This window comes from Phlebotomus papatasi, chromosome 3 (genome assembly GCF_024763615.1).
Source record: "Phlebotomus papatasi isolate M1 chromosome 3, Ppap_2.1, whole genome shotgun sequence".
NCBI classification, from domain to species: Eukaryota; Metazoa; Arthropoda; class Insecta; order Diptera; family Psychodidae; genus Phlebotomus; species Phlebotomus papatasi.
In genome coordinates this window covers 74,445,016-74,457,785 of record NC_077224.1, presented here as the reverse complement: position 1 = coordinate 74,457,785, position 12,770 = coordinate 74,445,016, and the positions used below count along the sequence as shown (strand labels likewise).

Sequence of the window (12,770 nt, the reverse complement as noted above, 5' to 3'; positions counted from 1 at the left end):
AATGGCTCAATTAAAATATTTTTACTCTTAACTTACTAATTCAAAGTATTTGAATAACGGTATCTTCTAGGACCCTGCGATCTTCAGAGGCATTGACTCTTTTTCCAATTCAAATATTTCTGCACATAATATATTTCCCTATATACAACAATCCTTTTTTTATAAATTTTCAAAGATTTTCAAAGATTTATTAGGAAGATCTAGAAAATGGCAAGGAAAATGAAGAGATAAAGATGGTTTGTTCTAGGAAGACCTTTCTTAAGCCATCCTTTACATATTGTTCTTAGAAACGACCAATATAAGATAAACCATTATTGTATAAAAGGAGTTTTGCAAAAAAAATCATTGCAATTCTTATGCATATGCTTTATGCTCTAATGCTTTTCCTACATACTTTAGGGGTTTGTCCCGGAACAAAAGTTGTTACCTTTGCTAATACCTATTCCATGGCACAGGTCCAATTCGTGGCGAAAGATTGGATCATTTTGCCCATTGTCCTTTGACGTCTTAAAATCTTGAAATATTGATTTCAGAATTGCAAATGTTGAAATATACACAGTTTGCGACTTGGATCTTACAATTCCAAGGCGCCTAATAGATTTAACATCTTGATTCTTTGATTTAGAATTCGAAATTTCAAAATTCTTGAAATAATTTTCTTGATGTTAATAACGTTAAATGCTAGTAACGGGTAACTTTTAAATTGGGTTTCTAAATACTATTTTTATATGGAATTGAGCCTTATCATGATGTAATTTATCTTCACAATTGCACTCAAAAAATCCACGGTTAAATTGGTAAGTAAAACAGGGTTTGTCTATCAAACTGATGGCAAACCCTGTTTCAACCTAAACGAGGCAAGGTTTGATGTACAAGTATTTTTTAAACCCTGTTATAACCAACCCTTGAAAAGGTAGAAAGTCAAATCCTTTCACGAATATTAACTAACCTTGCCGTCAGTAAACCTTGGCAAGAATGAAAATCAATCCTCGTCAGGACTATATCTTAAACCCTGTTTTCGTCAAACCCTGGCAAGAGTAAACCGTAATCCCTGTCAGGGGTATATTTTAAAACCTTTTCTTAGTAAACCTTGGAAAGAGTGAAGACCAATCCTCGTCAGGACTATATCTTAAAACCTGTTTCGTCAAACCCTGCCGAGGGTATAGCTTAACCCGTGACAGGCGTAGTATTCAACCCTTGTTCCCATCGACCCCTGGCGAGTAGAAATTCAAACCTTGTCATGAGTTTATTCAAACCTCGCCTCTTTCAACTCCTGGAAAATTATTTTTCAACCCTTGGTAGTATTTAAATCACATTTACTTGATGGTTTGTTGAACTAAATTATATCATAATAAGTTTCAGTTTCACATAAAATAGAAGAAAAAAGCCCAATCTCAAAGCTTCCCCATTTACCCCTAACATTACAACCTATCTTGGTTATTTTATAGCTAAATCCTCTTTCCTTCAGTTTAAGCAATTAAAGTATATTTATAGTATATTTTTAGGAACGATTAGTAAAAAGAAATAAAACAGTTAATACAAATTTAATTCTTTGAACTAGTTTTAAAATTTTGTTTATTTGATTGTCTTAAATTGTCGCCCAATTCAATTTAATTGCCATAAAATGCAATTGGAAAAGTTCTCAGTTTTTACAACTAATTTAAGTTACTTGTTTTGCTGATAGTGTCTAATGGAAAATCACGCGGAAAATTCTCTGCAATAGCAACAACCATTTTGCGAATGTCCAGAGTAATGTGCAAAAAGTTTCTGACTGTGTCACAGTAGAGGAAGAAAAAATAGCTGCGATAAATGAAATGTTGAATCATTTAGCAGTGTACAATTTGCAAGTGACTGAGGAATAGTATCGTGACTCTGGGTCCTCGCAATTCTCTAGCCATTTTCACGTGTCCTTGTATTTTCATTCAAGAGGACCCAAAATAGAAAATAGCAAAAGTGCTTTTTTAGATAGAATGATGGATTTTTTTTAGGACTGGCTCACCAGATGCTAACTCAGCTTTTATACCATGGAAGTCCATTTGAAAGCTCTCGGTGGCTTTTTTTTACCGAGGGTGTAGATGAGAAATAAACAGAGAATTGCGAGGATGTCATATTTCATTTGAGGATTTTCTCATTTTTCCCGACACATGTGGAGATTTGGAGGCAGGGGGGCTTTGGAGTATGAGTCATTTTTTCCCATGAATACCTCCAACATGTTGCTGATCAGCAAGTAAGATATGCTATTTTTTTAGGGGATTGGGAGTCTTGTAATCTGCAAAAAGGGCTTTTCTTCCATACAAGTGTAATGATATGTAAGCCAGTGAATTATCAAGAGCTTACCTTGAATGCCTTGAATTTCTGTCCAGCAGAGCAGTGCCATAGGCAGAATCCACAGTGGAAAATGCATTTTCAGCATCTACTGGTCCGCTCTTCCTCCTATTGTTCTCTATCGCAGGATTTCTACGCGATACCTCCTCTGGCTGTTTGCTTTTTATCAGTCAATTCAAACAGCAACCGGCTTCAGTAAATACAACCGGGAAAATCTCTCTCTATGTTTTTCCTCTCATCCGTATCTCTCTCTTCCTCCTCTTGCTTTCCTCCTTGGACTAGTCCACAATTTTTGGCGCGCTTTTTCACTCACACTTCCTATAGCTTTCCCAAAATACAAAGTCCCTTTTCCCGAGGAAAGCACCAACCAAAAAAACGGAAGGAAATGTCTTTGGACTTTGCGGACAGTTCTTTTTTTTCAGTCAAAATTAAATTTGTGGAAAAAAAAAACTTGTGAAAATTGCTTGATGACTTTTTCTCACTCTGTCGGTATCAGGCTCACGTCTTTCACTGAATTCACCACAGAGTTTGTGTCTTTCATAAACATACTTGGACGGCTTGAGGGGTGAACCTGGAAGCCTGCGCAAAATCACCTGCCCTTCCAGTCTCCTCAAAACACCCTTCCGGCCGAACTTTCCTGGCACAATTCAAGCCAACCTTTCCCCAAGAAACACATTCTGTGGCCTAAGGGATTGTGGTTTGCAGTCATGCTTAAAATACATTTACAGCTGTATTTATACAGATTTGTTTACTTGTAATTTAACTAAAGAAAATATTGGCACATATAAGGATAACTAAGATGAGATAATTATGACGTGTACATAGTAATGAGCTTTCGCTAGAGAAATATTTTGCACAAACAGTAGAGCGTACGACTTATTTGACAATTGTTAACTCAGTCGACGATCGATATATCGTCGGTTGCGTGTACCTCAGTCGTATCTGCATTTCTTTTGTGTCAGCATTTTACGCGAGAGAGGACGTCTGTATTGTAGCTTGCACCAAATGCAGATACAAAACAAATCGCTCCTTGAAAATTACAAGGGGCCAACTAATTTTCGGCCATTATTCAGGAGACAACGTGAAAGATTCTTTGTATGAGCACTAATATAAACATCGAAACTTTTATATTTTTACCTTTCAAAATAGGCTTTTTAATGAGTTAGCTCCTTGTCGTTCTAAATGATGTGCAAATTTTGCTGAAATTAGAATGACAAGGGATCAACTTGCTTGAGTTAGTCCCCTGTTTCACAAAAATTTGAACGATGAATATATTTTGTGCCCCTTTACTTCAAACAAAATTATGCAAGTAATCAAAAAGATTAAAAGTTTGAAAAACTTTTCTAATAACGAAATTTAGTGACCTATATCATCTGAAAATTTATTAAATTGTCTTTCTAAGTGCATTAGAATCTCAAAATCGCAAAAAAGTGAGTTGACCCCTTGTAATTTCCAAGGAGCGAAATGCAGATACGACAGAGGTAAACGCAACCGACGATATCCAAGTTTCTATTCTTCGGGGATGTTCAGAGATGTTGGTATATTTTATCATTCAGGTAACTTTACCGTATTAAAAACAATGAATTTATTCCAACTAACTTGAAAGATTGATTGATGAATAAAGCATAATTTTAACAATGTGCTCATTACCTGAATCCAGAGAAAAATGTTTCTCTGGGCATGAATTTTGACTCAAAACGATAACTAGTGAATTTTATTCAAAAATTTAGAAAGTAAAACAAGAAAAATACTAAATGAAAGTGTTTGTAATTTAGGACAGAGTGCTTATAAACACCAATGTTCTAAGTTTGAAGTGCAATATTTTCAATAAAAATTTAATTTTTTTGTTACCATCTCTTCAGGAACCTTGACAAGAAATTTATTGTGTTTGATTTTCCTTAAAGTAATTTTTAAACATTTTAAAATGAAGAAAATTGTAGATATGAATTCTATTGTAATTTTGGCCACCTAGCTTGTAATTTTGGCCACCTTGCTTGTAATTTTGAACACTTTGTTTGTAATTTTGGACAGTTAGTTCGCCTCAATAGGTTGTTCATTGTTGTCCATTTCAAGAACCTAACTTACTATGTCCTCTTCGTGTTTATGAGAAGGAACCGTAAATTTTCCAAGTAGCCTGGAAATTCTTCATATAGGAGAGAGTCGACATATTTGAGACACTTTTTATGTTTTGATTTTAATGCATTATTTCAAAAAACTCAAAAAATTATCTTGAAATTTTGTATTGCGCTAAATATACTCACCAGTATAGCTTTTAATAAAATAATTCGATTATGGTTTTTGTCACAATTATTTAATTAATTTAATTATTTATTCCTACATTTAATCCGGATATTTTCACAAAATTTATTAATCAAATCAAGGCATAGTCATTCGCACCAACTTCTGTCGTATCTCCATTAATAAATGTTGGGCCTCGCTCAAAAAATTATAAATATTATTCCTTAATAGTATATTTTGAGCCCAAACACAAGTAGATTTTGATTCTCCAATAGTGTCTTGGATAAAAGGTAAATGTAAAGGTAAATTTGCACAAAAAGTCGTTGATGTTCGAAGAATTCAAATTCAATTTCGAATTTTCATACTAAATTTTCGAACAAGGTGGGGAAAATTTATCAAATATCACACTAGAAAGCTGGAAAGAATTACTCAGTCATTACGGAGTGATTAAAATAATGGGACGAGAACAGTAAGCATAGCTGTTCTATCACAAAAATGTGAAGATCGACACATTTTGACACTCGATCACTTCGAAATTCGAACAGGATGTACCTCGGCCGCGTTGCAAAAGTATAAGAAGTAAGAAAGTCTCTTTTTTGGATCTTCACAACTAGATTTTCGAATTTTTCAAGATATACTTGTGGTTAGTAAGTTTAAGTCACTTTTCAGAATAAAAAGAAAAGAGTGAAAGAAATAACGTCCTGACAATCTCTTAGAATGCAAATACAACGATAGCTGATGCAATCGACGACATATTGATTTTATTACACCTCATATTTATTCTACTCCAGAATAAATCTCGTGTAATTTAACTTCAGCGCCGGTTTGAGTTGCAATAAATGATGCATGAGACTCAGAAAACAAGACAAAACCTCTTGTTAATATTTTAATGCACTTACACATGAATTTGTCTTGCTTTTTCGCTTTCATTTATTGAGAATCCAAATTGTGGGGAAAAGTATTTGAGGAAAAGTAAAACTAATTCTATTACGCCAGGCACAGCATCTTTCTCCACAGGGGCTTTGGCTCGGGTCTCTGGGCTGTAAGGGCATCCCAAATGGCAGTGTCAAAGACCTCCTTCACCTTGTCCTATAAAGAGGAGTTTATCAATTAGTCACCTCATGGGATTAATTCCTGACAAATGTCACCCTCTACCTATCACTGAATTTATAATAAGGTCCCCCCCCCCTCCAAAACTTTTACTACATTGCTCGCCCCACCAAAAATTGGGAAAAGCTTGAAATTTGTGAATTTTTTATTCAGGCATTCTGTAAAATATTCACGGAGTTCCTCTAAAATTACCCTGGGAAGTATTTTTATTCATATTTTGAGATATGGGAATGGAAACTGTTCTCCAAGAGGGAATATTTGGCACTTTTTATGTGGTTATATCGCAATATTTTTGAGGATATGGATAGGATATCATATTCCATCGATATAGAAAAGTTAGGGAAAGTTTTAAGATGAGGAATACAGGGTAAAGTAATTTATGGAAGACAAGAAATTAATAGTTAATTTCTTCATATCTATTTCATACCAGTTTTTGAAATTATGTACTTTTGATGCGTTTCTTCTCACATGATTTATCTCTACAAATGTTAAACAAATCGAGGTCAATTTTAGTAAAAATTATGATTAAACATTTACGGTCGAATCATTACTATCGCATTAAAACAACTGTTTTTGCATACTAAAGATTAATTTATGACGCTAAAGTTGAATGGATATTCTGAATAATGTAGAAGTATTCAATAAAATTTAGTTGAATTAATTGATCACAAATATTTATTGCGGGAATTTTGGATAAGCTGCATCTGACGATACATCAATTGGAACTAAGCACGTAAATTTTATTTGACAAAAATCACTAATTGCCTTTTAAAAAAATCAAACCTCAATTCTGCAACCTTAATCTGACTATGTTTACAAAATTGAGTTATTACTTGTACTCAATTTGAGCGCTAAATAGGGTAAGTGTGCCAAATTTCGGCATTGTTGCATGCAAGCGTCAAAGTCTCAAGTTTGAAATGTTATATTTTAAATTCGAATTGATTTTTTTTCTTCTTTTTTTCTTAAAGAGTGTTGCTTGGAACATTGTAAAGAGTTTACCATCTTTATTTAATCTAAAATCATTCTTAATACATTTTAAAATGAATAAATATATAGACATATCTTTGGTGCCCTATTTCGGCCACCTTCTTCTCACAGTTCCTTACCCTCCAGGAATTCCTCCAATGACTTTTTCACGTCATCTCGTTCGTCGAAACTACATTTTTTGTTATTCTTTTGCATTGTATAACCTCTAGAGTACGTAAAATCTAAAAGTTCATGGAAATTCGAGGAACAAAAAAGGTGGCCGAAATTGCAAGCTGGCCGAAATTTGGCACACTTACCCTATACATGCAATGCATTTACTAAAATTTTCATTCAAATTGCCTCATCCTGTATTTCCATTTACATACAAAAACGGTCAATAAAAACGGTTATGAACTATTTTATACGCAATTTTACCCCTTGAGGAATCACTAAATTTGCATCTTTAGAATTCAGAGATACTTTATTGAAGTGAACATAAAGTCTGTCTCAAAAGTTGATAGAGAAACTTATAAAAGCCCCCATTGGAAATACTATTGAATGAGTTTGGTATTTAAAGTATTAAAAAAAATCGTCTTTAATCTCTTTTCCTCAATTTTCCTCAAATCTCCACGCATTAGGACTTGTGTGAGGGATTTCTATGGCAGGAAATTGGAAAATCACGGGAGATTGGAGGTTGTACCAGAGAAAAAGTTCTGAGGAATTAACTGCCCCGCATGACTCAGTTAAAAGCTTAGCTGTACTTTTTCCCCGTCATCGTCTTTTATCTGTCCATTTACCTTTGTCCGAGACGATGATTCAATGTATTTGGCTCCGATGGATCTGGCAAAATCCCATGCGTCTGTCAGTGAAACTGGTTTCTCACCTTGACACTATAAGTAATTGAATTTTATGTTCATTAGCAATCACAAGAGTACCACTTTATTGCGTTCTCTCTGACGCTCTCAAATACCTGCAATCGAATAATTGTACTGCGGTCACTACGAAGGTCAGCATGAGTGCCAATTAGAACAACTCTTGCATCCTGATACTGCGACAGACGGGGTAGCCACTTTGTCTTCACCGATCGAAAAGTCTCCGGATGCACCACTGAGAAACAAAGGAGGAAGATGTTTGTGTCCGGATATGAAAGTTCCCTCAGGACATCCAGAGTATCTTGACCGGGAGTGTCGCAGATTGTTACTCTTACAGGAGCATCATCTACTTGGACGTCCACTAAAACATGGAACCAAAAATTAAAAAAAAAAATACTACTTAAACTCTTAAAACTACATAAGAAAATAACGAAGAAAAGTCAAGGTTTAAATCGAAAGTATCACAAGGAAGTGATGTAGAGGGAAGTGAAGGTACCTTTGAATTGGAACACTTTTGAAATAGGGCTTTTCCTTCATTGAGAAAAAACGGGGTGCAATTAACTTTTTTTCCTCATAACTTTAACATTTTTTAGGTGTAAAAATATATCAACATTTTTTAATGTTAATTTTACACATTTTAAGCGTAAAATTAACATGAAAAGGGTAATTTTAACGCATAATACACCTAAAAAGCATAATATTTACACCGATTTCGCATCAATACTTCAGGGTAAAATTAACATTTCCGGAATGTAATTTTAACTTTTTCGGATTTCTCTCAGTCAGTGTTATATTTTGAAATGGATCTAAAATTTATCACAGTCTAATTTAACTTCTTAATTGATATGTTGAGCTAATTATATCACGGTAAAGTTCAATTCCATTTAAAAATAGGAGGAAAAAAACATATTTCAAAGGTGATCCATATCCCATACTATGTATTATTCTCATAAGAAGTTCTTGTCTATTTAACTTTTCGTAGCTAATATTATAAGATTTTATTTATTCAGTATAAAAGTCGTACTTGAGTAATATAAATTCGGTTAGTTTTAGTGAAATTTTAACCAAGTACGGATTTTTATTACTAAACTAATTAATTTCTAACTAATTATAAATTGTTAAAATAAAATAAAAAAAAACCATTTTCAAGGCATAATAGCGACAATTAAAGCTAATCCTCCTAAATTTTAGTGTATAATGTTATAGGAAACAATAGAATAATAAATCGTAAACCAAATCTAAGTCTGAACTTCGAAGTTCCTTCACTGTTTCAGATGAGCAAAACCAAAAGACAAAGAAATACTTTAGATCAGTGCCAAAACCCTAAACCACAAAATCTGGAAAAGACATAATTCCGAAAAGACAAAATCCTGACAAATAAAATCTAGAAAAGTCAAAATCCCCAAAGGCAAGATCCCGAAAGTCAAAATTCAGAATCCCAAATCTATAATCCCAAAAAACAAAAACCCTAATGGACCAAAATTTAGGAAAGCAAAAATCCTGAAAAATCAAATTCATAGAAAAGCCAAAATTCCGAAAACCAAAATCCCGATATGGTCAATCCTGAAAGTGACGAAATTATACAGAGGATATTCTTTAGAAAAAATTTTCCAAAACATAAAATTTCCCTTCGCCTCCAGAAAGTGCGGATGAAATCGAGAAATCCTATCGTTTTTTTTTTGCTCACCGTTTATCGCATTTTCGTTTTATTTATTCAATTTTCTTATAGGGGAGACTAGGGCAAAATTTGCCAAAACGGATATTTTATTTTTTTTCACAAGTGATCAGTGAATCTGGATGATTTGTACTTAGCTTGTTCCTATAGGAAATTTACCGCTCTACAACTTTGCCGAAGTTATTTTCCTCCAGCTCAAAAGGAAATGCGCTTTCCGAGCCATGTTCCAAAAGATGATTTTGTGAAAATTCTCAAAACAGCTGGGGCAAATTTTGTCAGACGTGGGGTATTTATTGTTATTTTCTTTCGTTTTGTTACGGGTTCTCGTGAAATATTCAATTGAGATGAGATATTTTGATAGAAAATTTATTCCTTTATAACTTTATGCAGACCACTTTTTAATATCTAAACCAGAAATGTGTTTTTCAAATTATTTTCCAAAAGCTGTTTTTGGCAATAATATCCTCTTCGTCGGCTTAGAAATGGCAAAAGAGCGAATTGGGCGAGTTGAACTGAACGAAGTTTGGCGAGTAAATGTTACATAGCAAAACAGAGGAAGAAGGTGGTGGAGAGTGTTTTGTGTTTATGGATCTTCAGAAAAATTCGAGCCTTAAAAACACATTTGTGATATTAGGAATTCTTCTAAAAATCATGTAATCTCTTCCTGTTGGAAGTGTGCTACCTCAGAAATCATCTGCAGTTTAATCAGAACCAGTGACTGGATGTGCCTTTTCGCCATGTAAAATGTCGGAATTATTCGTTTTTTACCAATTATTGCCCCATGTGTTCTGACAAATTTTACCTCGAGTGGTCATTTTTCATCTGAATCTGGATGAGGAAAATCCCTTTGAAAAATTCGCAAACGAACAACAGATTCGTATTCAGGATATCCAAATTGTACAGCAAACACGCACTAATGCATCAATTTCGGAAAGTAAGTTAATCTAAATTGATATCTCCTGAAAGGCAAATATTTTATAAACAGGGCTCAAAATTTAAATCTTTTTTTTTTTATTTTCTATATTCCTTTCTCGAATTCCTTAAACCCTTTGACGTTTATTGAGATTCATGAAGGCAATCTATGATAAAAATTTGAAGCCTCGGTCTCTTTTTTCTTGGAAGATATCGAATTTTAAAATTGTAGAATTGTTAAATTTTACCCCAGTCTCCCCTACTATTTTCACATAGTGCCACCGAGTATTAGATATGGTAATACAGTTATTGATAATTTGTGTAAGAATTGCAATGAAAATCCGTAAATTAACGAAATACGGTGAGCATTTTACTGTCAATGTGATTCTGCCCTTAAACTTAAAAATAACGTTTGTTGGCATTTTTTAAGTTTAGTATTAATTTTCTAATGAAACAAATAAGCTAAAATGCGCCTAGAATTTTCTTGGTTATCGTGTAATTTTAAATCATTGAGAGTTTTTCATAGACTATTTTTCCAAACGGATTCACACCCGAATTTATCTAAAATTCGGGTGACATTTCGATCCTAAAAATCCAGAATTTTACTGTCTGCAGTAATTGATTAATTTTTAAATTCTTTTAACTTGTCTGAATGCTTTTAATCAGTCTAGAAACCAAATGATAAGATATATATATACTTTAAGTCTTCAATGACTGCTCCATTAGTCGATATTATCTATTATTATCTATTATCCAAGGGGAAGTGGTGCAGCTTTGAATTGCAATACCTTTGAAATAAATGTTTTTTTTTCCTATTTTTAAATGGAAATTGTCCTTGTCAAGATATAATTTAGCTGCACAAACCAATTGTCAAGCTTAATTATTCTTTATTCTTTATTATACTTTATTAGTCATTAGTATTCTTTATTATTAATAAAATGAGTGCTATTGAGAAAAGTTTTCTAAAAAAGCACAAAGGAGTTATAAAGTGGGATAAGATAGGGTTAGCGTCCACCGCCATCTTAGCGTTGGCGACCAATCTCCAGAGCCAAACGGTGGAAAGGAAATGCTCCTTCGCAGGTTGTATATGCCGTCTAAGCCAACCAAAAACCCGGAAGTGCAGACTGTACAATATTGAAAGTAAATACAAAGGAAAGAGAAAACAAAGCAAAAGACAAGTAGTCAAGATTACATAATTACATTATGACCAGGCTCAGTGTCATGAAATATAGAGATCCCTTATTTCAAAGACCCCAATTTAAAGGTAACCCTTTTCCCCCTATCGAAGTTCCGAATTCGAATTATTTCTCATTTGTTCATCCCCACCACCTTCACATTTCTGAATTAATTCTCAGTAGAATTAATATCATGTTCCATTTATCCCATTGATCATAAATATACATTGTATAGTGCTTTAAGCCATTGAGGGTTGATATTATAAAAGAAATTGACGGATACAGAATAATGCTTTGGTATTCATTGAAGTTATAATGACGTATCTTACCATTGTAGATGTCAGAAGCTGTTGGAATATGTTCTGGAACAAATCGATTCTCAAGATAAGACACAATCAGGTTGGTTTTTCCCACTGCTCCATCTCCAACCACAACGCACTTAATGGACGGTACGGCATCTTTATTGTTATTCACCTTGTTGCAGCGATCTGCATTAAATTGCAAATAAAGATGTTTTGGAGATATTGTCAATATTTTCGTGGTAAATATTCAACAAATAGACAAAAAGCAAGAAACCTCTCAATCTTCTTTAAAAGTTAACCGCGCGTGGTTTTGGCGCAACTGAACAGACATACAGGTTAATAGATGAAAAGCAAATATTTTCTCTCTATCGATAAAAATTCCACTTTGGTATTCCTCAAGTATATCGAGGGAAAAGAAGCACACGAGGGATTGGAAAATAACTCTAAAGGTGGTTTTTTTTTCTGCATTCTAATGCTATTAAGTGAGATATATACTATAGGGGGCAATTTTCACAAAGTGCTTTCATCCTTACAGGATTGTGTTTCACAAGTTCAGTCTCTCCCCATCCCCACCTACATTTAATTCCAGTGGTGTCATCTGAAGGAAATCTATACCAAAAAAAATTCTTTCCTCAACATCCTCCCCAAGGATCAATTGTCGTGTCAATTTTCACGACTATTTTCCCAATATTGGATGTATATTAAAACTCACTCGATTTCGATTTCCTCTCCTTGACACCATCTTTGACAGCTTTGTCATTCAGTCGGGGATGATGTTGATGTGTCTGCAAAGAAAACACAAAACCACTCATGAAGATAATGCTTTTTCAAGGATTGGCTTTCAAGCTAAATATAAACAATTCCTTAACATATGGATGAAATAAAAAGAGAACAGGGACACTCATGAATTCCATTAAGTAACTACTAAAAATAGAATTTGCGATATTCAAAAATAAGAATAATAATAAATTATGATTATGAAAAAATATATTCTAAATCACATTTGGTTTTAAAACTACACTGAGTGAGAGAAATCCGAAAAGTTAAAATAACATTCCGGAAATGTTTATTTTACCCTGCAGTATTGGTCCGAAATCGGTGTAAATATTACGCATTTTAGGTGTATTAGGGGTTAAAGTTATCCTTTTTCATGTTAATTTTACCCTTAAGAATGTGTAAAATTAACATTAAAAAA

At 33.6% G+C, this 12,770-nt stretch overlaps 2 protein-coding genes across 2 annotated transcripts in view; both read right to left on the bottom strand.

Moving 5' to 3' along the window:
• The window catches only part of LOC129807346 (uncharacterized), a 58,913-nt gene extending 56,076 nt beyond the window's left edge, over window positions 1–2,837 (bottom strand). The window contains exon 1 of the mRNA XM_055856555.1: window positions 2,338–2,837. Within this exon, the coding sequence (XP_055712530.1) occupies window positions 2,338–2,413 (76 nt within the window). The 5' untranslated portion in view covers window positions 2,414–2,837. The remainder of the gene's footprint in view (window positions 1–2,337) is intronic.
• Window positions 2,838–5,469: 2,632 nt separating this feature from the next.
• On the bottom strand, window positions 5,470–12,387 carry LOC129806763 (ras-related protein ced-10-like). The gene is made up of 5 exons (XM_055855534.1): window positions 12,288–12,387; window positions 11,603–11,761; window positions 7,610–7,872; window positions 7,437–7,529; window positions 5,470–5,652 (listed from the first exon to the last, which is right to left on the bottom strand). Exons 1-5 carry the CDS (start codon window positions 12,385–12,387, stop codon window positions 5,551–5,553), a joined length of 717 nt encoding a protein of 238 aa, XP_055711509.1. The 3' UTR covers window positions 5,470–5,550.
• Window positions 12,388–12,770: the final 383 nt, after the last annotated feature.

Coding starts and splice junctions, on each gene's coding strand:
- LOC129806763 (XM_055855534.1), bottom strand. CDS start 12,387: ATGAGTGGTTTTGTGTTTTCTTTGCAGACACATCAACATCATCCCCGA. Junction 11,762..12,287: donor GGAGAGGAAATCGAAATCGA/GTGAGTTTTAAT, acceptor AATTTAATGCAG/ATCGCTGCAACAAGGTGAAT. Junction 5,653..7,436: donor AATCATCGTCTCGGACAAAG/GTAAATGGACAG, acceptor TCCTCTTTATAG/GACAAGGTGAAGGAGGTCTT.